This window comes from Spermophilus citellus, assembly GCF_964194105.1.
Source record: "Spermophilus citellus genome assembly, chromosome: 1".
NCBI classification, from domain to species: Eukaryota; Metazoa; Chordata; class Mammalia; order Rodentia; family Sciuridae; genus Spermophilus; species Spermophilus citellus.
In genome coordinates, this window is record NC_138182.1 from 4,015,299 (window position 1) to 4,041,799 (window position 26,501).

General features: G+C 45.0%; 1 protein-coding gene across 1 annotated transcript in view; it reads right to left on the minus strand.

The window, feature by feature from the left end:
* Positions 1-26,501, minus strand: part of MYO16 (myosin XVI) — a 539,332-nt gene that overhangs the window by 220,813 nt on the left and 292,018 nt on the right. The window contains exons 12-15 of the mRNA XM_081300676.1: positions 20,535-20,600; positions 11,017-11,144; positions 7,394-7,499; positions 434-551 (exon numbers count right to left, since the gene is read on the minus strand). Of these exons, the coding sequence (XP_081156802.1) occupies positions 434-551; positions 7,394-7,499; positions 11,017-11,144; positions 20,535-20,600 (418 nt within the window). The remainder of the gene's footprint in view (positions 1-433; positions 552-7,393; positions 7,500-11,016; positions 11,145-20,534; positions 20,601-26,501) is intronic.

The window sequence follows — 26,501 nt, forward strand, 5'->3', positions numbered from 1 at the left end:
ACAGGCTCCCCACGCCCCATGTGCCTGAGTCTCCCCTAATTCTAAAGCAACGAAGCTTTGCAGGGTTGGCAGGAGATTTTCAACACATCTGTGATGAGATACAGATGCTCTCCTCTCTGGGATGTTTTATGGACAGCTTCCCTCCACTGGGTACCTACTTAGAATGTGACAGAAAGTATCCAGGCACAGTGGAACATGCCCAAGATCCCATCAACTGGGGAGGCTGAGGCAGGAGGATTCAAAGTTCAAGGCCAGCCTGGGCAACTCAGCAGGACCCTGTCATAAAATAAAAAGTAAAAAGGACTCGAGGTATGGCTCAGTGATAAAGCACCCCTGGGTTCAATCCAAGTATGGGAAAAAAAAAAAGATTGTGACAGAAGGTGACCATGGATCTCCAAGGTCCCACAGGCTCTACCTTCCCCTGTCCACTCACCTCCAGTCATGTGCTTCTTCCTTTCACAGAACTGCAGCTCAGAGTACTTGATGAAGCAACTGGACAGATCATTGAGTGTTGTCCTGGCGTGTCCAAAGGCTTCCAAGATGCATGTGACCTGCAGCAGGAGGGAGAATGTCACCCATATATTCAGAGTCTAAAAAATGAAACAGGGGAGCTAAGTCGGCAAAGGGGCAGGAGTGTTCCATCACCTCACAGGCTCCACACTTCCAACACCAGGTTGACGTTTTAAGGCTATGTGTTCCTCAAATGCAAACTTTTAGTATGTGATGCCTCAAATTTGTGGCCACAGTTAATAAAATGACACATGGATGGTACATTCACACCTCTCGGGAGAAAAATCACTCACACTCACACTTAAAGGTTATTCAAAAATTTAAACTTGACCACTAGATAGCATTTGGGGCCTTGGAGGGGAGGCATGAGAATTGAGACAGGCCCTAGTTGGGCCTTATTTTTAAACAATAAACTTATGCGAACACTGGCACAGATTTCTTTACTGTCCACACACACTGTTTGACCAGAGACCCCAGTAAGCCTCCCCTGACTGCAGTTTTGCCCCCTTCCAAAGCTTTCTCCCACAGAACCAGGAACACCGCATCCGGGCGAGGCTGTTTCTTAGTGCACCTGTGATGGCCACGGTGCCAAGCCTTCTCCAGAAAGGGAGTGAGAAGGGAGATTGCATGGAACTGGAAGGTGAGCCTCAGGGTTATACACAATTACATATAAGAGGAAAGGAGGGGTAGGAGAAAAATTATATAAGCGGAAGAAACGATTTATAGTAGAGGGGGTGGAAAGAGAGAAGGGGAGGGGAGGGGAGGGGAGGGGAGGGGAGGGGGGATAGTGGAGAATGGGATAGACAGCAGAATACATCAGTCACTAGAAAGGCAATTTATAAATCAATGGTAATGTAACTGATGTGACACAGCAATCTGTATACGGGGAAAAAATGGGAGTTCATAACCCACTTGAATCAATCTGTGAAATATGGTATATTAAGAACTATGTAATGTTTTGAACAACCAACAATAAAATAATTAAAAAAAAAAAAAAAAAAAAAAAGAAAGTGACCATCTAAAAGCCTTGAATAGCATCTTCCTCCAGACAGGAGCAGGGTAGGCGCAGTTCCCCAGCCCGCCACAAGAGGAAGCACCACCAGGCCGCTCCTCTGTCCCCTGTCATTTCTGGTGACGGTACATTTACGAACTTTACTATGAAAACTTTAAAAATTCTTAGAATTTACTTTTTAATTTCCTAACATCTGCTGTACTCAGGCATTTATTTCTCCCAGCAGTGTACTACATTTCCAAAGATCATAAAACCACACGTCCATGCTAACCATAAAAGTGCCCAAAGTTGGGATAATGGTGAATGAGGTCTGTCAAGCCATCTGCTTGTGACGTTTGTAGTTTTGGAGGTCAGCATATTAAATCCTTAAAAAACTCTATGCCTGGGTGTACACAAAAATAACCATATTTCAAAGACCATCAGAAATAACTTGAGAGCAAGGTATAGAAATGTTGTCCAAAAAAAAGTTGAATTTGTACATATCAGTCTCTTGATTTTTACTTTTTTTATTTTAAAAAAGCCAAATGTTAAAATATATAAGATATATATATATATATATATATATATATATATATATATATATATAAAATAGGGAAATTAATAATGGCAAATGGATGATATTGATTACACAAAATTGAATTATAATATTGATTACACAAAAGTCACAAAAATAGGATGAGACTTTGAAATCATTTTGGTTCTTGATTATTTTGATTTGGTATCCGATAATAAAGTGACGTTTTTATCTTTCTATGAAAGAGCATTGTAGCTCATTACACTTGTGCCCAACAGGAGTGTGGGTGATGGGTAAACAGAAGTGCTTTGGGACGTCTCCCTATCCCGGCTCAGGCAGTGACGGTCATGCCCTTGGGCAAGTCCCTTCATTCCCATGCACCCTCCCTTCTCTGACACACAAGTAACTCCCTCCTCCGATGGCTGTGATGTCCTGTGTGACACCCTGAGCTTCATGGCGTCTGACACCCAGTATACGTTTGACAAACGATGATTTTGTTTTGTTACTGGTTTAAACCACTGCAGCCAGGTTTCCTCTGTGCTTACCACGTGGCAGTGCTCCAAAGTGAGGTGCGTGTGCACACAACACGCCCCCCATCCTCACAGCCTGGGCCTTCTCTATCCTCAGAGCTGAGTGCTGCACTGGGCTGGACCCCGGTCACCTCCTAGGACGGCCCACCTAGCCACACAGCACAGGGCGGCCACTGCTGCAGTGACACAGGAGACATGCCACACAGGAGCCAAGGTCACTGGAGTCAGATAGCAACCGTGACCACTCATGCAGTGCTCATCCACTGTCCCCTGCTGTCCTGTAACTCAGGATTTAAACACTAATAAGCTCTGAAGAAGCCAGTGGTTTTCATTTTCAATTAGCCCCTTGGCCAATAGGTGGCACTAAATAAATACCTGAAGAGACTAAGAAAACAGAACGGGCACTGTACCACTGCTCGCCTTTGACTTTTAAACAAAATAATGAGAATGCCCCACAGTCACAGCATCTGAAACAAAAACACAAGTGAAGGAGTCAACGTACGGATCCCCATATTTAAAGACTCAAATTTTGTCGGCCTCGCTGTATTCCACGGTATCCACTCCAACACTTCCATCGTCAGAGTCTATCCTCCTGTGGCAGCAGCTTATTTTATTTTCTACAAGTAAAAATCCATGGCCTCCTTAATAAAAAGCAATGCCTCCAACAATCAAGGGGAGCCAGTCGCCGCACTCTGAATTGCTCAATAAATGCTTTTCAAAGCGATTTAAGTGGAATTGAAGTTTGTTTTTTTTTTTTTTGTTTTTTTTTGGGTTTTTTTTACAGTTTAAATTCATTTGAGCTGAAATTGGTGAGAAGTTCCAGGCAGTTTCTTTCCAAAACATGACTTTGCTGTTCCAGTCATTGTAATGGCACGGAAAATCCCCTGCTCTGATGCTTGAGAACACACACAGGGGCCGGGAATCTGCACCCTGCTAGGCGGATCTGAGCAGATCTGAAACTGCACAGGGACAAGACCAATGCGTGTGGCCTCAGGTTCCCACCCTGCGCCAGAGGACACAGAGGGAGCCTGGTGCGCTGCGAAGGCAGAACCTAACCACCTCGGCTTCTGACAGGTGGCACCTGAAGTCTAAGGCTGAAGTTCAGACACAGCTACGTGGTCCTTAAACCTAACAGGTGACCTGTAAATGATTTCCAGTCTCATTCCGGACCTCAACGCCAGCCCCTCCAGTCACCTTCCAGTCACCCCCACAGCCCCCCGCCTCCTCCCTTCTCATGATGTTGGACTGTGACTGTGGCACTGTCCAGGGTAGCTTGCTTCTGACCCCTCCCTTTGGCCTTCTGCCCCTGCACTCCCCCAGACTCCCCTCCTGCGTGGGCTCTCAGGGGCCAAGGAAGAAGTTTCTGTCCAGGCTTCTCTCTACCATTTTTTGCTTCATTTTCTCTGCCAACTGCAACTCAAAACCCAGTGCTGCTTCCTCTCGTGCCTCTCTGAGACCCAGGGCCATGCTGCCCGCTCTCCTTGCACGGCCACCCTGGAGGAGGTGTCCTGTGTGCTGAGGGCATCCCCCCGATCCTGGGCAGCTCTGCGCACACCCACAGGAGGGCCCAGGCTGCTGCTGGCTCCGTCCTCCTCCTCTTGGGCTCACCTAAGGAAGGCTCCTCCACTGAACGTGACCTGGATTTCAACTCCCTGGGAGGCGTCACCATGTGGCAAGGGAGCTCCTTCTATTCGCTTCATTAATCAGTTTTTCTTCCACGGAGGAAGCACTGCCACCTCTCCAATGTACTTAATTTCACCGAACCCTTGTAATCCCCAAGATTTTCAGTATGTTCATAGATCTATTCTGCACTTGCATTTGATCCCTGGACACATCCTCGGATGCTTCATAAAAACTGGCTGATTTTCATGAACCTCTCCACTGCTGAATGACATTCATGTGGTTGAGAATTTAAAGGGAAACAAACTCTGTATGGACAAACCATGGTTGATATACAGAGTGTAACTGCCCAAGCCTGGACGATGGTTTTCCATGAGATTATAAATCATTTACTGTGGCATCTGTCAGGGGTCATGAGGAATGAATAAAATGAACAAGGGAATTAGAGGCAGTTGGACTTGGAATTTGCTGACATATGGCCCTGGCCCCAGATGCTGGTTTGGAAGAGTCATGCCCACCTCTGCCTGGGGAGAGCAGCTCAGGTGTCTTCCCTTGAGCTGGCGGCAAAGCCCCTGGACACTAGGCATCCAGAGGGCAGTCCAGAACTTTCTCAGCCCACACCCTCACACTGTTATCTTAATGAACGGTTGAGTCTCTAAGTTAGGGGGGAAACTACTCTTCCCTGTCATTTCTATTAAGTCAGCTGTGTTGCTTCCATTAGTTAACTGTGCTCTTGTCATAACCGTGCTGCTTACTCATGCTCTGACATTTCGGTATTGGGTATTGGTAATCAGCACATTAACAAGTTAACATATCTGAACAAAGAAAACAGGCTATGCTCTTCTTCCCAAGTTGACTGCAGACATTAATTCTGGACTGTGTTAGAGAATGATGTGACCCTCAATATGGGGTACGAGCTCAATAAGTGGTCATAAAGTTTGTGGGGTTTTTTGGGTACCAAGGATTGAACCCAGGAGTATTTAACCACTGAGCCACATGCCTAGCCTGAGTTGCTGAGGCTGGCTTTGAACTTGGCAATCCTCCTGCCTCAGCCTCTTGCACCACCACGCTCTGCTAAATTGAAGTCATTTACGAGCACAGCTGAGAGTAGGTAAGTAAGCCGCAGAACTGATTCGATATGCATTCTTAATGAGAGTCGAATCTCCAGACTCAGGCTGAGCTCAGGAATGCATTAGAGTAGATTTAAAATGTTAAGACTTAGAATTAAAAGTACGATATGTAATACTAATCCATGTATTGAAAAAAAGTTTCTCTCGCTTCTCGACCAGGGATCGGATGCTGTGCATTTTTGGACATTCCTGAGTAAACGTCTCATAGTGGAAATAACCACCCTGAAATGCCAGCAGCACAGGCAGGTGACATGCAAGCACACAGCTCGACGTTCGCAGCCCAGTGGCTCAGAGCTTTAACTTGACTCTCAGATGGAGGGCAGTGTTTGGGGGAATGATCTAAAGTCACGTCACACGGAGCCCGCTGATTTATTTCTAGCAACATCTCTCCCTGGGAGGTGCGGGAGGAAGAGAGCAGTTTTGACATAAACATGCCGTGGTCTCCTGCCATCAGTCTTCTCTACCGTCCCCTGTCTATGCCAAAGTGTTTTCCCCTGTGTATTTATCACGTTCTCTCCTCACCACCTGACACAGCCCTGCCCCGTGGCAGGGTCAGACAGCTAACAGGTACTGGAAGCTAACAGGTACTGGCTGGATGAGCCAGCAAGAGACTGGGTGAGTTCCACTGTGTTCAGAGTGGCTTCCGTGTAGGCTGAGGACAGGAGAGTCACACCCCAGGCTGGAGGAGAACTCACAGCCGTCGGGAAGCAGGCTGGGCCGTGCCTACTTAGGGAGCTTCGTGCCCAGGCAACAGAATCTGGCGTTTTGAGAAGAGAAGTCACATGACTGCAGCTCACAGTCCAGCTACCCTCCTCTTGCCATGGACAGTGTGAGTGGCCAGGGGCTCGCCCCCACAGCACAGCAGTCCTGCCAAGTCCAGCCTGCACCTGAGCAGGCGGGGCTCACCTCCTCACGTGGGCCTTCTCCCTGGACCAGTACCCTCTTGTCCCTTCCTCCTAGATGAGGGACAGGGCCCAGGCCCTGTCTGACTCTGGCAAGCACAGCTGTCCTGCCCTCCAAGAGTGGCTCCTTGGACCTGCGTCAGAAGATCATCAAGAACCAGGAAGACAGGGAAGCACGTGGAAGGGCCCTGAGGCCATCCATTGAGAAACAATGGCATCCACCTGCGATGACCTGAGGGATGCTGGATGGGCAAGGGAGCCAGGACGGTGGGACACTGAGACTTTGTGCAGAGGGAGAGAGGCTAGAAAGGGGGTTGCTGGTTTCTGGCTGCAAAATTGAGAGGATGACGGGGCCATGAGCTGCTTCTTCCACCTGCTGTACCATGAAAGCCCTGGCAGCAAAACTTCCTAGAACCACGTAACAGCAAGAGGCAGCGGGGGACGATAGCAGTCAGGCCTGGGCACAGCTTCTGAGTTTCACTGTGAGGATCCCTCCAGCTTGACCTTCATGCCAGCCTGTGCTCTGTGTCCTCCTTGAGGCTGGTACCTCAGAGGTGCAGAGCGGGTGAGTCTCAAGGGCCACGGACCCCAAGGCCACCCGGGCTTCTGGATTGATTCAGGATCGGCTCTGCGGTTAGATTCATCACCGCCTCAGCTTCACTTTCAGATGCCTTGAGACTTTATTATCAGAACTCGAGAATCCTCAGGTTAGTGTCCCCGAAGTTCCAAACTGGCCCTTCCTACAGGAGCATCAGTGTCCTCTGACTTTATTCTAAGTCCAACCATTCAGAGCAAATATAACAAAAGAATATGTTCAGGGGCTGGGGATGTGGCTCAAGCGGTAGCTCGCTCGCCTGGCATGCGTGCGGCCCGGGTTCGATCCTCAGCACCACATACAAAAAAAAAAAAAAAAAGATGTTATGTCCGCAGAGAACTGGAAAATAAGTATTAAAAAAAAAAAAAAAGAATATGTTCAAAATATTTTAAATGCACTAAAAATAAATGTTCACTTGAACATTAAGTTGCACCAGGGCTTAATCAGGTTTTTCCTTTCCCTTTTTTTCCTTCCCCAATTTCACCTCCTTTTGCCCATGATAGCGTCCCCCCTATTTGTGACACCATCCTTTGCTCAACATGCTCACTCACGCGTCTTCCCAGCCAAAGCAGCGACTTACGTGTTTAAATCTGGCGTCGAATGCAGCCCTGCTGGAGTCAGACCTGAAGGTCAGGTGCTGCATGATTTGCTTGCTGGCCTCCGACTTGCCAGATCCTCGCTCCCCACTGAGAAAACAGGGAAAAGAGGTTCACTAGTTCAGAGAAGGCACTGAAAAAATTAGATAACCAGAGGTGATTCCAGACGCAGAGATGGCAAGGAGTGACATAAACATGTCCAGTGACTCTTCATTGGACACACTGGCCTCAGACGTCTGGTGGACCTACGTGTGCTGTGTGTGAACGGTGTCCCAGACATCCAGGCTACAGATGGAGGTGCCCTAATCCTCTCCCTGTGACCCACCCAGCGGAACCACAGCCCCTGCTGCAGAAGAAAGGCTCAGGCTGCCTCAGGAGGGACGCAGCAGGTACGTCCCCTGTGTCTTGAGTGACAGCGGTGACAGCCGTCTAGAGTGGGAAGGGCATGTGTCCCAGAGCCATGGGGTGCTGGCCTGGGGAAGCCATTGAATCTCTCTGCACCTCCCAGGGAAAGTCGCCGTCCTCCCCAGCACGTGCTCCTCTCCCGGAAACAACCTGAAGCCGCAGCCACTGCTGGGACGTGAGGTCTTGGACCCTGAGCAGCCAGCCTGGCCCTCGGGAGGTCCTAGAGGGGACCTTTCCAGGTTCCCCAAGTTCAGGTGGTTCTATAATTAGTCTTCTCCTCTAACCTAAGGAGAGCTGTCACCCCCAAGCTTGCAGTTTATGATGACAACACTGACATCCCCACGTCCCTCACTAGCTTATAGCATCTCTCCAAACAGCAGCCACACTACATTCCTGACACCAAATGACGTCAGATCATCCTGAGGTTCCTACACAATCATGACCAAAACAGCCGGGTATTCAGTGACATTATTTATGACTCAGATGGAAAATTCATAAATATATTTGATCACTGAGCCACATCTTTGGCCCTTAAAAAAAAATTGAGACAGAGTCTTGCTAAGTTATTGAGGGCCTTGCTAAGTTGGTGAAGCTGGCCTCAAACTTGCCATCCTTCTGCCTCAGCCTCCCAAATTGCTAGTATTACCGACATGCGCTACCAAGCCCAGCTCACAGAAAAATTCTAAAGTCCTTTTATTAGAACTTTTGCAGGCTTCTGTAAAGAAGATTTTATTCTAATGGAGTTGGTTAAAAGGCCTGTTATGGTTTAGATATGAGGTGCCCTCCAAAAGCTCACGTGTGAGACAATGCAGGAAAGTTCAGAGGTAGAATGACTGGGTTGTGAGAGCCTTTACCTAATGAGTGCCTTAATCTACTGGACTGGATCAGCTGGGTGTGCTGTGGGCAGGTGAGGTGTGGCTGGAGGAGCAGGTCACACGAGTCGTGCCTTGGGACATGTATTTTGTCCCTGGTGAGCACAGCTCTCCCTCTCTGCTTCCTGATGGTAATGTGCAGACGTCCTTCCTCCCCACATCCTTCTGCCAAGATGTTCTGCCTCAGTTCAGACACAGAGCAATGGAGTTGGCCATCTGTGAACTGAGACCTCTGAAATCGTGAGCCCCAGTAAACTTTCCCTCCTCTGTGCTGTTCTCCTCAGGTCTTTTGGTCACAGCAGTGAGAAACCTGACTAAAGCAGGGCTTTTGCCAGAAAAGTCCTTAAGTAAGTCCCACATTGTTAATGAAAGTCTCTACTCCCCGCATCTGAACCTTCCCTTAACGTTTTACTATTAGAACCTCAAATTTTCATAGGACACCCGTTCAGGAGTGTTCGAGTCTTGCTCACCAGGTCTTAAATTACCCTTGCAAATGCCACTTCCGGGACACAACATGAGCACAGAACAGTGTGTGAGCCACTTCGGTGAATGAATTACACAGGATCAACCCCACTGGGTGGGGTAGAGAAAGCCTCTGCTTTAGACAGGAGGACTGCGGAGGGGTCAAAGCCACATGGCAACGCACAGTTTTGAAAGAGAAGAGAGAAGGGCCACAATCAGTACTCCCTGTGAGCTCAGATCTGGGCTTGGTTCTGCAGGCAAGGACTTGGTGAGGCTGCTTGGAAACTTGAGAGAAGAAAGAGTTGATATGGCATTCTTAATCTTAGAAAATGTCCCAAAGGAACACTGGTTCTATAAATTATTATCAAGTTTCCCAGGAGAAAAATTCCATAAGCAAATAGGTGTAGAACTCAGGTTGAACAAAGGGAGCCCGCTGTTCCACCAAAGGCACTGGCTGGGAATCGTGGACTGTGTCCTGGCAGACCCCAAAGAAGGGTGGTCACTGGCTCCTCCCTTGCCTGACCCAGCACACCTCGGACCAATGCTCATCACGACTCAGGGACAGCTGCTGAATGGTCTGCTCTAGAACTGAGTAATCAATAAGAATCTCAGTCACTTTGAGTATTTATGACCATCATTTTAGGGAAGATCAGTAGGGCTCTTGATGGTCCCCTTGGGTAGCAATGGGAAGTTGGGGTGCACTCCCTTCTGGCCATACAAGGAGTTTAGCTTCATTTAGGCTCAGGAAAGCCTCTGAGCTGGCACCCTGTAAGTGCTCAGTAAATAGTAGTTATTGATGTCAATGCTATTCCACACTCCCCACCATCTCATCAGTTTACAATATTTCCTAAGCAATTTTTAGATGTGTTTCCCTTTTCAATAAAAACCAGGAAACCCAATAGGAAAGCAGACAAAGGAGAGATGCTTCATCAGGGATGGGTGAGGGGCCCCAGCCTACGTCTCTCATCCCTGGAGTTCTTCCCAACACAGTGTGAAAACTGCTGTGTGCCATCTTGAAACCTAGAACACTAGAGCTGAAACACATTAATCAGACCCTCCAAGGGATTTTTGATGAGATCAATGATGTCAAAGAAAATAAATAAATGCTTAATTTAAAAAAATAAATAAGAACCTAGGCAGGTTCCATCTTTACACTGTCTCTGCGTCATTTAGGCTTGTGTGCTACTTTCTTTTACACATTCGGTTTCCAGCCACCAGCACTGGCAGTCAGGAGGCCAAGCTGTGCACACTGACAGATGTCTCCCTCCAGCACAGGTGGCTCGAATATAATTCTCTGACGCAGAGTTTAATAGTTAAACATTTCTTGAATCTCTCAATATGTAAGCACAGTCCCCCACCCCCACATCTTGTGGTAGTCCCCTTTATTTGAAGAAATTTTGCTCTAGTGAAAACTTATGGGGTTAAAAATCACCATTACATATCAAATGAAAAAGAACACCCCTGGGAATATCTCCTGGTGAAGCCTGAGCGGAGGGCAGTCAACACCGGAGCCGCAGGCAGGGCATTCGCTGCCGGCACCGAGAATGTGGCTCCGGAGCACCAGCCTCAGCTTGCTGTCTGTGGGCTTCTTAGGCTTGAGAGCCGACTCACGGTGGTTCTAGGTTTTAAGTCTTCACAATGAAATGAGTTTCACGTTAAGTTTGTTGGTACTGATTCCACTGCACTTGGGGCTACTTCTGATAGGAAAGATGTCCCTCCGTGTGACAAGTCAATCGTACTTACGGAAGTGACACACTGACCCGCCAGCCGCAGAGGACATGAGTAAGTGCCAACCAGGACCAAGGAGGATATTGTCCCCACGAGCTCCCGGGGCACATCTGAGCATGGAGATGGGCGAGGTGACTCACCTGAGAAGGAAACACTGAGGCCTCCGCTCCTGGAACAGCTGGTGAAAGGCCCTCTCTGCGCAGGAGAAGAGGTGGGGAGGCAGCGAGGGGCTGGGCCTCCCCGTGTGGCTCAGGTAGAGCTGAGAGACCTGGAGGCGGGACAGGAAAAAGAACATGTGTGCGAGGTCCGGGACGCTGTGGAGGGTCCAGGGTGCCATGTGAGGTCCGGGACTCTGTGCAAGGTCCAGGATGCTGTGGAAGGCCCGGGACCCTTCCTCCCCTGACGTGGACTCCTGTCCCATCTGCTACAAAACTGAAGGGCTCTCTCCTTTCAAATCTCATTTGGATCCACAAAACACTCATAAAGTTCCACCCACTGAGCACATTTCAAGGCATAATGCTGAGTTTTATATTTTATCCTTCATTTCTTGGTTCACAAGCCTTAAAATATTCTGCTGTCTATAAGAACAATGCAGAAAACTCCAACAGACACCCGTGAAGGAAGCTAAAACCATGTGTCATGGTTTAGATGTGGTGTCCCCAAAGCTCCCGTGTGAGACAATGCAGGAAGGTCTGGAGGAGAGATGATTGGGTCACAGCCTTAGCCTAGTCCGTGAGTCCGTCCCTGATGGGATTAACTGGAGTGGCATGGGGGCTGGACAAGATGGGCGTTGGGGTGTGGCTTTGGGGTCTACATTTGCATCTGGTGAGTGGAGTCTCTCTGCTTTCTGATCACATGTGAGCTATTTCCCTCTGCCACTCTTCCTCCATGATGTTCAGCCTCCCCTTGAGACCTGAGGCATGGACCCAGCCTTCCCTGGACTAAGACCTCTGAAACCATAAGCCCTCAAATCAACCTTTTCTCCTCTACAATCATCCTGGTCCGGACCTTCAGTCACAGCAGCAAAAAGCTAACTAAAACACCGTGGCAATTCACATCCCACACCATCTCTCACCACCCTGAGCGCCGATGGCCTAAGGGAGCAAGGCTTCTAACCTGAAGAATGAGAAACTAGTTGCTCCTGAATTGAACAGGAATTTACACATTTATCAGGAAAATACAAATTAATTCACTTAATGGTGATATATGATGCTGCAGGATTTGCTGCTAGCACTGTTTGTCCTTTTGAGTTTCTGCTGAATTTCATTACATCAGAATGAAAACATAAGGAAGACAGAAGTCAACCACGTCTCCAGGGAGGAAACCCCACCTGCACACTGAGTGCTGCTGTTTTAACCAGAGAGGAGAATCATCACGCACTGTGTGTCAAGCTTGTGGGGGGGTGTGTGGGACTCAGAAGGTCTCTGAAACTCCCAAACAGGACCAGAAAACAAACCCATCAAACCAACCTCAGCAGAAAACACTAATAATTTAGAAATCTGCAGTAGAGATTAATGGGTAAGTATAATGGTGTTTCAATACAAAAAAAAAAAAAGGCATTTGTAATTTAGAACACACTAACTAGGACTAAAGCTTTCAACAAGGAAAACTTTTAGAAACCTATAGTTAATGGAGTTTTTTAGTTTCTTTTCTTTTCTTTTTTTGTAAAAAGACACAGCTAATATGTTATTTGGGTAAATTAAAAACTAAAAAATAATGGTGTCTGCAGTTTTTGAATGATTATATGCATGAATGTAAACATGAATGAAAGGTAGCAGCTGTGGGGTGGTGGCAGCTGCCGTACCTGTGTCCATGACGCTGAAGACCCCATGAGTTAAAACACAGCATCATGTGAGTACCACCCAGAAAACACGCTGCAGTTAGACCAGGGCGTGTTTTCTTACTGCATCTTTACAGCTGCACCTCAGGAGTAAACAGAGAAAATGTGGCATCTGTAACTTACAGAATCTAAAAGAGTCACATGGACGGTGGGCACACAGTCTAGCGTATTTTATTGACACTTTTGTGCTTTTCATCATTCCAGAATCTAAATGAACAGTAAACTAATGAAATCACAGCCATCACCCACCCGCCCCCGTGTGCAGCTGTGGAGTGCCAGCCCAGGGTCCCGTCCTGGCAGGACAGAGGTCAGTCCTAATGCTGCTTCACTTTCCCCAGTCCACTAGGCATGATCTGACTTTGGAGAGAGTGTCATGAAGTACCAGGAGCACAGGGGACAGCAGGGACCCAGAAGCATGGGGATCTCACGCTGCTTCTTGAAACCCCTCCGGGGTCTCCTCTCCTCTGAGGCCGAGTTTCACTAGAGATCAGACATGGAGAAGAACCTGGCGTCTCCAGACGGTGTCTTCATAATAATCCCACTCTTTACCGCCTCCTGGCAGGTCAGGATCCCCAGATACCACGGGTGACACTGCTCAGGGAGGTCAGTGCTGTGATTCCTCACCCCGTAGTAAGATAACATTCCCTCCTCCATGTTTTCTGTCAGAAAGTGAGGTTTTCTCCTAGCTCTAGCTCTCTGAGGACATGAGAAGCAGTGGACAAGCTAGAGGCCACTGAGGACATGCTCACACATGCTCCTGTGTCCAGCAAAGGTGCTCGGGCCGACACTTCCTTTCTCTCTCCATGTCACCTTCTTCTCTGCCCCTCTGTGTCACTGGGGACAACACAACTCCAGGACCATGGACATGTCAAGCATTCTACCTCAGCTCAAGGGTGGGCTGGCAACAGACCAGCTTTGCTGCGTCTCCCTGACCTTGTCGGACCCTTTGGGAACATGGATCAGGGAATCAGGATCAGCTCCCTCCTTTTCTCCTCTGTGTACACATGACGCCTCTCAGTGAACTGCCAGCAGATGGCAGAATCCGGCACGGGTTCATTTCTGAAGTTACCACTGACTTCCACAGATTATGAAGAGGCCATTCCGCTACTGGCCCCCATCTGTCAGGACCATGGTGACCTCACGGAAGCTGCCAGGAGCCGATGGCTTGAGGTGGCATGGGCTCTGGCTTCACATGTTACTGAAAATGAGCAGCACCGAGGTACAGGGGCATATTGTGGAAAAGCTCATGTTTTTCACAAGAAACTGCACGTGAGTAAAGACGGCATTTGCTTCTGGGATCCTCGAGGGTGGACATCTACTGAGTGGATACCCTAATCTAACTTCATACTCCAGGCCTAGGCCCGACTGTTAACGTTCAACCTTTGAACGTCTTGCTCTTCTCAAACTGGACTGTGCCTTCTCTACATGGTCATGTATTGCTCATCTCCAGAGCCCTCGACACCCTTTCCCCTGGTATCTCCCTCATTCTTGGAGCCTCAGCCCACTCCCATTTCCCTTCCGTGGACGGCCTTTCTGGCCTGGATCCCATTTCTCTCCTTTCGTCCTCCTGACTCTCAATCAGCGCACACCCTCAACACGGCTCCTGTGCTCCTGTCCTCGGCGCAAGTGCTGTTTTTGGTGCTCTTTCGTGTGATTGGTGTTCTGTCTCTAGAATGTCCATGCAATTTTAAGGATGAAGACAACAATGTAGTGTCCCTCAGTATTTCACACAAGGTTAGTGGATTCCACAGGTGTTAACTGGCTTGGTAAAGCGTGCTTGCTTCTGATTTTAAGTTGCTTTTTGTAAAGCTAGTGCAGAAAGATCTAGCTACTTTTCCATCTTCTCTCCTACATTCTACATGTTGAAAACTAACGATGTCACTTGTCCTCAGCACGAAGGGACAGCACAAGCCCCACTGCTGGCCTGCCAAGCTCCCCTTCTCAGCGACTGTGAGTGTCAGATTGACTTTGCCACAGCAGCAAGGATCTAACGGACAGGCCTTCCTGCTGCTGCACGTTCACATTCATCTTGGGATAAACCTGGCCAAGAAGAGGGTCCTGCATCCACGATTAATGACTTTCTGGAAGTCAGAAGTGGACATCACCAAAGCCCGAGACAGATCCCCAGTGCTAACAAGGAGAAGGTGATATTCTTTTCTTTGTGTGTCCAGGGGACAGCACGGTCACTGTAATGAAATTTTTTTAGATTATTAACCTCTAGCACTGCTGCAGAGGATGCTCACTGATTCACCCTAACCTAAATCACTGCACCTGCCCCTATTAGGTTTTGTAGACCATCAGATTCTGCATAATGGAGGGGTTTTCTGAAAGCACCATGCCCTTTGGAATCTCCTGGGACCTGTAGAATGAGGTAATCGTATGGTGAGCTTTGTATCAGTGTGCTTCTACTTCACTTGTTCTTCTATTTATTTCCTTCTTATGTTCCACGACATTTAGAAATGATGAGCATGAGTGAAGTGTGCATGCAAAACATATATTAAATGTTAATATTTGTGTATTAAACATGTAATTAAATTTAGTTATGTAAATTATTAAATATATAGTAAGCCATATGTTTATAATTTTGGACATTATACCTTGTACTTTAAGTTGTGACGAACTATTCTGGCTGCCAACCCAATGTATTACATTATTTTTCTACATTAATAAAGAATATACCTTTTAATGTGTGTCTCCTTTTGTCCAGTAATATGTATTTCTGAAAAAAACTATGAATGTATTATTTGAAGCCATAAAACTGTCATACTGTTAACACTTTAAAAAAAACAAACAAACCCACCAAATAATAGATTGTTTCCACCACAAGATGCAAGAGTCTATGACAAAGAAAAGTCATACCCAAACCCTTTATTATGTTAAACTTGGGCCCCTCCATTCAGAGGAGCATTTAAATAAGAGTTATTTTTGTGTATTTTTTTCATTCCGTTTTTCAAAACTGACTTTGTCTCACTATAAAATTCTTGTCAGCTTTACAATCAACTGTGATCCTGTAGCTACATCAGGAACAATGTCCCACAGTTCATTTAAAATAGACATGCTTGCTCTCCCACTTTCTCTCTTCTCCCCCTATTCCTGCTAAAAGGTACACCCTGAGTTAAATCACAATGAACTTCCAATCAAGCTCAGGATTTGAAGGCACAGGACCCCCTGATTTTCTTACATTGGTGCAATAAATACAGGTAAGGCCCATGGTACCCTATATCTACAGGAGCTGCTTTCCTGTTAATTCTCCCACAAGCAGCTGTAAAAACTGTATGAAATACAAATTAAGCATCTGAACTGTAGGCCTCTGAAAATCAGCAAGGTGCTGAAATAGAAGAAGCCAAGACGGTGGAGAAACCCAGATGCACCAGTCAGGGGGACTTTCTGTGACCCTTTCTGAGCACACATGGTCCTTTTTCTGAGTGAAGCTCAGTGGCCTCACAGGAAGTGAAGTGTCTGAGGAGTAAAGCAGAGATCGGAACAGTCTCTCAGTGCTTGGAGGACAAGGTCAGCTTCCGTTCCAGACTCAGGGAAGGAGGACAGCCCAGCGGACATCAGCCCTGTGCACATCAGCCCTGTGCACATCAGCCCTGCTCTCCGCAGACTCACCAGGGCCACGGCTCCTGGAGAAGGGCCAGTGAGAACTAAGGTGCCTCGGCGGGGAAGGGGCCTGCCTGCAGCTCACCTGCCCATGGGGGAAAAGCAAGTTCTCCTGTGGGGAGGTAACAGCGTCCCAGGCTCTGCAGACTTCCACAGGGAACATTCAATGTTTAACCCCAAAATTCCATGAGTGTCAGTAAATACATCCATGTAATAGAAAACACACACACACACACACACACACACACACACACACACACGAAAATAATCCCAGGGTTATAGTATAACCATCAGCAACTGACATGGCCAAGAAAAGAATAGAATAATGAAGAGATTCATCAGAGACCTGGAGTCTTCAAGAGTATAAAATGGAAACTTTAGCATTTAAAAAATAACATAACTAATGCCCACAATTTATAGATGATTTTATCTGTAGATTCAAAAGAAGAGAGAATTAATAACTATAACCTGGTAGGCCACCTGCCCAGATTATACATCAAGAACAAAAGTAGAAAACAGAAAAAATAATAAAGTTTATATTTTTATAGAAGTCATGACAAAGAAAAAATCACAAATGGAAACAGAAAATATCTTAAATTCAATGATAACGAATTTATGAAATATCTGACATGTAGAATTCAGTAAAGATGTATTGAAAGCAAAGGAAAAGCCTCAAGATCTTATTTTATTAACAAAGGCCATAAGTAAGTGGTAAATGTATACCATGTAAACAATGATCAAAGTGAACTCAAAGAAAGCAGGAAGAAGGGAAGGCCAAAGGCAGAGAGGTCAAATGAGAACAAATATGCTATACAAGAAAAGAAACCAAGATATTTTTCTTTGAAGATATTAATACAATTAATAAATTCCTAGATCACTGATTTTACGAAGACAGAGAATTCTTTAAAAACATAATTATTAGGCCAGGCTCAGCGGCACACGCCTGTAATCCCAGTGGCTCAGGAGGCAGAGGCAGGAGGATCGCAAGTTCAAAGCCAGCCTCAGCAATTTAGCAAGGCCCTAAGCAACTCAGTGACACCCTGTCTCTAAATAAAAATTTAAAAAGAGCTGGGGATGTGGCTCAGTGGTTAAGTGCCCCTGAGTTCAATCCCTAGTACCAAACAAAAACCCCACAACTTTTAAAAACTTAAATAAAAAGGAACAAGAACACAAAGAGCCCCATATTTGTCAGTGAAATTAAACCCAGAACGATAGCCCTCCCTACAAAGAAAACAGCAGGCCTTAGTGGTCCCCTTGTGAGCTCTTCCAAACACTGAGGAAGAAATAACACTGAGCTCACACAGACTCTCTCCAGGCTTCAAAACAGAACACACTTTCCAATTACTTTTATGAATTCAGCATAATTTTGATATGAAGGACTAAGAAAATAGTAAAAGAAAAATCAGAGGCTGATCTCTGTCATGAGCATAAATACAAAAATCTCTAATTATTATCTACTATAATTCAATATTATAAAGAAATGAATGAAACATAAAAAAGAGGGTTTGCTTACCATTTGAAAGTAAGGAAACAATTCATAAACAAAACAATAAATGAGAAAAATGATTATCTCATTTGCACACACAAATATTTGTTAAAATCAAATATTCCATTCATTATGTACCCTCTTATGAAAATACCAATAAAATGGAGTTTCCTTGACCGTATAAATTAAAAAAACATCTTCACACCTGATATGGAGTTATTAAAGTCTCCCCTGAGATCAGAAATAATTTTTTACTTTTAAATTGAACTACAGTTTCTATTTACCAATTTTATGGTTATCTTATCTGGTAAAATAAGGAAAATCTAGCAGAAGGGTTGTAACAGAAGAATTTTGTTGTTGTTGTAGAAAACATTATTTTGTGCACTTTAAAAATAAAATAATTTTATACCTATCAAGTGAATTTTATAACTTACTAGATTTAAGATAATGTTATTTTTTTAAAATCTTGCTTTACATGATGACCATATACAGAAAAAAAATTTAGACTATTATTTATAAAAGCTTTTAAAACATTGAATGAAACTATGTAAGATATCTCCCTGAAAAGCAGAAAGATTATTCCCTGGGAAGAATTCAAAAGAAATAATATATTTAAGAGGACTGGAACTTCTAAAATTGTAGTTATTCTCAAGCTTCATGTAATAAAAATTAAAATCCAGGAGATTCTCACGCCCCTCCCCAACACACCGCAGGGAGCTGATGAGCTGACTCTAAACCACAGAGAAACGCTAGAACCAGCCATACCCAGGCCAACAGTGAAGGGCCAACATGAAGGTCTGCAGTAGAGACACTGCCATGCAGACCGCAGGCCTTGGGGTGAGGGGACGTTGCCTCCACAGGCCTTTCCTGTATGGAGACCTGGCTAAGGAGAAGGGCCCCCAGAGTGCAGAGGGGAAGACGGTCTTTAGAAAACAAGGCTGTGTCAAATACACATAAAGAATCTCACCCTCCCTCTTCCAAGGTGTTTCCCACGTGCACTTAGAATCCAGAATCCTTAAAGGTCCTCAAACCACTGAGAAAAAGGTGACCCAACAATTTTAACACTGTTAATTTGAAAGTCTTGAACAGGCACTTCACAAGGAGGATGCCCTTGGCAATAGTCGTGTGAGATGTGGTCGGTGCCACTGCTTCTCAGAGAAGCACATACTGAGACAAAAACAAGATTCCAGTCTATACCCAGGAGAACGGCAGACAGAGCAAACAGGATTTGCTTATTCAACGAAGAGAAGCAACCAGATTGCTACATTCTGTTGGCGAGAACATAAATTGGTACAACCTCTTGGAAAATTGCCAGCATGTCCCCAAACTGAGCACACAACACACCTGGAGCCACCAGTCCCCTCCTGGAGCCGTGCCCAGCAGCATGAGTGCCCAGGTGGTGCCCAGGTGGTGTGAGCAGCTTGTGGCCACAAGGACCTCGCACAGACCTGATTTAAACTGCCACACAGCCACAAAAGGGAATGTTCACAAGTCGGACAAAGGAAAAACGCCTACTGTTCACTGTGCTGCTCTGCACAGACACATCCTCGGTGTTAGTGACCCTCTGCTCCTTGTCCTGCGTGAGGGTTTCGGATGCCACTGCCTTGCATGAATCAGTTCTACAGAACATCTAACACTGGTCCAAGACTCCGCGTCACTAGATAAACCTCACAGAAATATTATTTATGCTGCAACAGAAAAGTGGCAGAAATAGCGCTGCTGAGCTTTTCCTGAGTTATTAAGAAGCCACGTCAGATCAACGCCAAGTCTCGGACAGAACTTCTGCAATGACTGGGAAAGTCCTCTTGCTCTTGTCTGTCATGTCCATGGACTCTTGGTGGCCTGGGGAGGAGGCTGGGGTAGGACTGGACAATGAAGACAGTGGGCAATTCCAGCAGTTTTATGAAGTTGACTTCCAGTGCCCAGGGGAGGGTCCTGGTGAGCCGCAGTGCTGTTCTCATGAGCTGTGTGGTGAGACCTGAGGTCTCGGGGGCCTGCAGAGTGTAACCTCTGTCTGTCTGTCCCTCTCTCCCTCCTATCTATGGGTGTGCCTGGGCTTCAGGAGGATACATCTACTCCCTGTCTCCTACTCTCCACACACCCACTCCTTAGTGTGAATTCCACTGTAGAGCTGAGCTGGCCCATGGACACACCAACACCTAAGAGCCCTCTGAGACAGCTTTCGATCCACTACTGCTTCAACATCATCCTGTGTTTTCCAGTTGACTGGAATAATTTTCCAAAAGTAATTTATCTCTTAATCCTGAAGGTCTCATGATTAAAACTCACCAGTGGTTTGGGAAAATCTACACACGCACTATTCCTCTTTCCTAGTCCCACGCTTCAACCCAACAGAATCTCTTTAGGAAAAGATCATGAGTTCAAGCAAGGGCTTTGAGGCACAGATCCCCAGGTTAACAGGAGAGTATGGAACAAGCAGCCATCAGTTTGGGTCTGTCCAGTGAGTATTATCATAGAAGAATCAAATACTTTTAGTGCTAAGCATATTGTTAATAAATAACTTTGATTTTCAAAGTTTCCTCAGAACAAACTAATTAACATGCAACCATTCATTGAAAATTTTGAATGTTTCTGAGAAGTGTGACCTTCATTATTGTTTCTTTTATTCATAATCATTTGAGACACAGGTGTATCCCTAGGGAGAGATACTCTCTCTGGGGAGAGAGTGTTCCTTGTGACATTAAAAGGTATTGTAAGTTTATACTCACCAGGGTAGAGTAGATGGGGAGCTCCTTGAATGGGTTAACCAGTAGAAGGATATCCCCAATGAAAGTCTGTTAAAAAGACAAAAATAATTCAGGAACCAATGCATAGAATCTGAAAAGAATAAAAATTACATGACTTATAGATCATCATGGGAGGTATAGAGAATAAGGAATACCATATTGCTGCAAATTGCTTCAAATAATTGTAATTGAAGAAATAGAAAAAATTGAATTAAATAAAAGCAATACGCTTTGTTCCACTAAATATAACAAGTGAAATGGGTGGCTGCTAAAAATTCATCACGGGATTCTGTGAGCCAGTCTAAATAAAAATGCATAATTAAAGCAAATAACAAATGCCTAGGAAGAAGCAAGTGGAATAAAGGCTCTGTGTTGCTGCAGGACAGTCACAGCACACATGTATGCTGCTAAAGCACAAGAATCAAAAAGATTTTAATTAACAAAGATCAAGTAATGAGACATAAAGTCACAAAGAACAGATAAAAGAAAGTGGTAGGATTTAAACCCAAATGCATCCATAAGTGCAGCGGATACAAAGGTTTCAAATACTTGCGTTAAAAGACACAGATTACGCACTGGATTAGAATATGAAATATGTGCTACCTGAAAGGTAAGCACCTTAAACATAAAGACTAAGCAAATTTGAAAGTCAGAGAAAGAAGCAAGACACAAATACAAACAGTACTACCAGGCGAGAAGGTGATCCTCACCACACTGGGTGCAGACACAGTGCAAGTTAGGAAGCAGTGCCCTGAATAAGGGGACGTTTCATGGGGACAGACTGACAAAGCAAGAAGGAGACGGAGCAAACGCGGTTTCCGTAAACAAGATCCAGCATCATTCCTAAGAAAATAAGCACAGCTACAGGGAGAGAGTATGAGTTTACAATGATGGTGAGAAATTCTGCTTAGTGGTTTATGGAATAAGCAAACGAAATTTTAAATAATTAAGTTTGATCTATTAATTTACATAGGCCATCCTTACTACCAATGGCAGAATATGCATCCCTCTTAGGTGAACTAGAGCAGTTTCATTAAATTCATTTATTTGTTTAATTTATTACTATTATTATTTGTGTGTGTGTGTGGGGGGAACTGGGGGCCAATCCAGGAGTGCTCGACCACTGAGCTACCCCATTGCCCTTTTTTAATTCTGACACAGGATCTCATCAGTTGCCCAGGCTGACCTCCAGGTAACTCTCCTCCTGCCTTGGTCTCCAGAGTTGCTGGGATTATAGGCATGAACCACGGGGCCCAGGTCAATCTCACTAAATGTAGAGGATCTGAGCCAACAGGTTTGTTCTCTGATCATGGTAGAATTAAAATGGAATATTCAACCGTGTACAGGAAATTGGCTGAGAGACTTTAGGGGCTTTTACTCCAAAACAAAACAAAACAGGTGAGTGAGGTGATGGATATGTTAATTTGCTTGACTGCAGTAATCACTATGTGCATCACAACAACATGTTATATACTCTAAATATGAACAATAAAACTTATTTTTAAAAACATTCATTTCAATTAAAAAAATCAGTAATGGATGCTTCCCCCAAATATTTGGAAATTATACAATATATATGCAGATAACCTATAAGTAAAAAAGAAAAAAAATACAAATAAGAAAATATTTTGGTTGCCAGGCGTGGTGGCTCATGCCTATAATCCCAGCGGCTCAGGAGGCGGAGGCAGGAGCATCACAAGTTCAAAGCCAGCCTCAGCAAAAGCAAGGTGCTGAGCAACCCAGTGAGACTCTATCTCTAAATAAAATACAAAATGGAGCTGGGGATGTGGCTCAGTGGTCAAGTGCCCCTGAGTTCAATCCCCAGTACCAAAAAAAAATAGAAAATGTTTTCATTAAAACAGACCATACCAATTGGCTGCAGCTACAGGTGTAGTAGTATGAAGAATACAGCCTGAGAGGTCTATGCTAAAGAGGAGGGGAGGGTGGCAGTTAGTGAGTTGAGTGTATATTTCAAGGAGCTTGTAAAATTACATCAAATCATACAGAAACAATGAAGAAAATTTTTTAAAATGTAGGAATAAAAATCGATGGAATAGGAAAAAACAGAAATAAAGCAAAAACCAAAAAATCCAAATGGTGATCCTTTGAAAATCTACAAACTTGATCCTGATAAGAACAATCAGAGAAACAAGAGGGAATGCACCATAAACCCGTGTCAGAAACACAACACATGAGAAGAGATGGTGGAGTGCGTTCAGCCTCCGAGTCAGACCCTCAGACAAGGTGAAAAACACGTCTCACCAACAGCTCCTTTCTGTGAACAAAATGGAATAAGTGTCTAAAACCCCTTGCACAGAGGAAGCTTAGGTGAATTCCTCCTGGTATTGAGTACGAAACAAACCAATGTTATACAGGTTACTCCAGAAAACGACAGACAAACACTTCTCATTTCACTTGAATAGGCCTCCGTGAACGGTGTGTTATAGAAGAAGTACAGCCGACCTCCCTCATTAAAATACATGCCAAAGTCCTAAGCCAAGTAGAGACCAACTGATCAAACAATAAAGGAAATGAGAAGTTAGTATATCTCAACCAAATAGTGCAATGTTGCCTTCATATGTGAAAATCAACACCTATAATTAATAATACAAAAAGATGTAGGATCATCTTAATAAATGAAGTAAAATCACTTAATAAAAGTCAATGCCCATTCTTGATTTAAAGATAGTGATAACTTAAAACATTAAACTACCTAATCCAAGGAAAGTAACTGTAGCTGTGGTGTGGCCACTCGAACTGCTTCTCAATCACAAAACTCTGGAGCTTCTCCCTGGGTCTGGAAATGGAATAGTCTATCTGGTATTGCTGACTTCAGTCACTGTTTAATCAATGGGCATAGCTCACAAAACAATGCAAGGAAAGAAGACATAGAGAATTAAAAATGAAAAATAAAAGCCATTAACTAGAGAATGGCATTGTATGCAAAAAACAGAATATCCATATGTATTAAAGTTTACTTATGAATTTAGCAAGTCCAATAAAGAAAAGATGATCATAAAAAATCAAAATTGCATCATTCTAGAGTATTCACAAATGATAAGAAAGTGGAATTTTAATATTCCAGTAAGAAAATATTCTCAAAATTTGAAAAATTCCTAGAAATAAATTTAATACATCTGGGAAAGAGTTCTAAACCAAAAACTAGAAAATATTTTAGGGAAATTAATGATGACCAAAAGAAGAGTTGTAACATTTCATGAAGTAGAAAATGAATTATATCTGAAATAATACTAATTAAAATCCAACTGAAATTGCTGAATTGGCTTTAAAATATGCATATAAATGTCCAAAGGTCACTATTGTCTAAACATTTTGAAGAGCAAAATTAGGACTTTTTGATCAATTAGGACATATCAAGATTTAATATATAGCTACAATAATTAAGATATTTTGATATTGGCTTGAGAGCAAACAGATTATTACAATAGAAAAATAGATTCTGAAAGAGGCCAGTTCCCCAGTCCATCAGATTTGTCATGGGCAGCTCTGCAGCGCAGCAGGAGACACGTGCTGGTCCTACTGTCTTAGGGCTTTGAAATCATTTCCATAGGGTAGTCTGCCTTCAGTGAAAAAGTTAAAACAATCAAACATCAAGAAGAAAACACAGAAGAAAATTTTCATGATCAAGGCCAAAATTTCTTACAGAGGACACACAACCCTTGACCCGCAAGAACATGAAAGTTCTAAAGTTCTCTTCAAAAGAGGACACAAACCACTAACCCTCAAGAGGGGACACTGCCAGGAGAGTTCAGGAGAAAAACCAGAAGTACAGAAGGAGGTACATGCAAGGTGCTCATGTGCAGAGAAGAATATTCTGGTATGTAAGAACTCCTGCATATCCAGATGAAAGAGAAAGAAAACTCACGTATTTAAAATGGCAAATAACCAAACAGACTGTTCACAAAGGAAGCTTAGCGAGCCATGACGTTCCTCAGTATTGTCATTGGTTACCAGAGGAGTAGGAACTAAGGTCAACGAGGCACCAGGGCACAGCTGCGGGAAGGACTGGAATGTAAGCATTAATGAAACAAATCACTGGCCACACTGAAAGCTACTGGGCCACATTTACTGAAGCAGAACCTGCTTTACGCCAACAGAGTTCCTGTCCTAGGTAACCCCCGCAATCCTTCTGCGTGTTACCCACGGAAGTCCCTGCAAATGTGGACCACAGGAAGCAGGGCTCACACTGTCGGCTGTTCACAACAAGAGTGGAACGACTCAAAGGCCCCCCAGTTGAGGACCCTGGAACCCCATCAGGACACATTCACAGAGTAGCCATGCACAGGAACAGAACTTAATCACCACGTCTACAAGCCGCTGCGCAGCCGCACGTCAGCACCACCAGGATGAGTTAGAGGGGGGAAAGAAACTCCTCTCCAATACATTTTGAAAAACAGTCAAGACAAAGCTAAGGTCACAGGTGCCAGGACTTTGTAGTGACCGCTGTAAACTGGGCAGGGGGCTCTTCCATTCCCCTGTCTTTACAGGCTGCTGCTCACACAGGTACATTCGTGAAACAAAGCTCCGCTGAGCCAGCTAGCATTTCCTATCATTCTACAAACCAGGATTCCACACAGCGTTTGCTCAAAACAAGGAGTGGTCAGTGTCCACTGCAAAAACCAAACAAACAAACAACAACAACAACAAACAGAAGAATGGCAATAAAAATGAAATAATAGATTTGGAGAATATCATTGATGTAATACTTTTAAATTACTGTTAAATTCTACAGAAGAAAAATCAAGCTGGGGATCTGATTGTGGATTCGGAAATTAGTGGATAAAGGAGATGGGAGACTTTAAAATGAAAAACTCTCAGAAGTTGCATTTTCTATTGAGGAATAATTTTCATAGTGGCCCAATCATGGAAGGAACTTGAAAAAGTGTGCATTTCGTGATCACCAGGACGTGGCTCATAACGCTGTGATCCCATGTGACCCACAGTCATAGGACCCCTCAGGAATAGCAAGTGCACTGTGGGGGATGTTCCCATGACTGGCACTGTTCCTGCCCTGCGTGCCAATGTGCTTCTCTTCCTCCACCAGCGCACAGTCAGACTGCACACACAACAGGGAACCGCGAAGGCATTGCACAGCCGCAGTGTTCAGTACAGGGCGGGGCAGCTTGCCCAGAGGGGTCAGTTCCCCTGGTGGAGGACCCTCCGCCTCTGACACCAGCGTGCCAGCCCCACAGTCACCTGAGCGAGGCACAGGGTAAGCGGCGGCTGCGGGGCCAGCTCTGCAGCCCTCCGAGGGCCGCTGCTGTTTCAGGCTTGGCTCAGCAGATGTTCTGAGCCCTGTGTTTATTTCGTGGCTCTTTCCTTCCTGATTCTCCAGTCACATTAGCGTGTTTATGCAGATTTCTGCTGACAAGCTTCCTTGCCGCCCATAAAGGACTGGAGGCTGCATTCTGTTCTCCTGCTCGACTGCTGCAGGGCAGCTGGGGAAGGGTGCTCTATTCCACGCTTCTCCCGCAAGCACAGCCTCATCACCCACCATTCATTTTCTGTTTGAAGGTTGGGAGCTTCCTACTGCTGCAGAGATATGGAACGTCCCTCTAAATGTTCGAGTGAATGCTGTACAATTTGTAGAACAGTAAGTTACCATGGGATTCAAATTGTATTACATAACAAATCAGACTGCAGAGAAAAGATGAGAATCCCCATCAAACAACGGATTCACTAACACTTGATCTGGGCTCTGAGGAAAGTCACCACTCATACCAGCCCCAGCCTTCTGCCACGAATAAATAAACATTAACTTCTTTCTCTTGTGCTGAAAATGGGGACGTGGTCTAAGTAGGCTTCTTGTTTATTCGGTGTTTGTTGTGGAGGTAACTCTCCGTCCACTGGATACGGACACACACGTGTGCACACCTCTGTGCATGCCTGGAGAGTGTGCGTGGGCAGGAGACACAAAATGAAAACTAA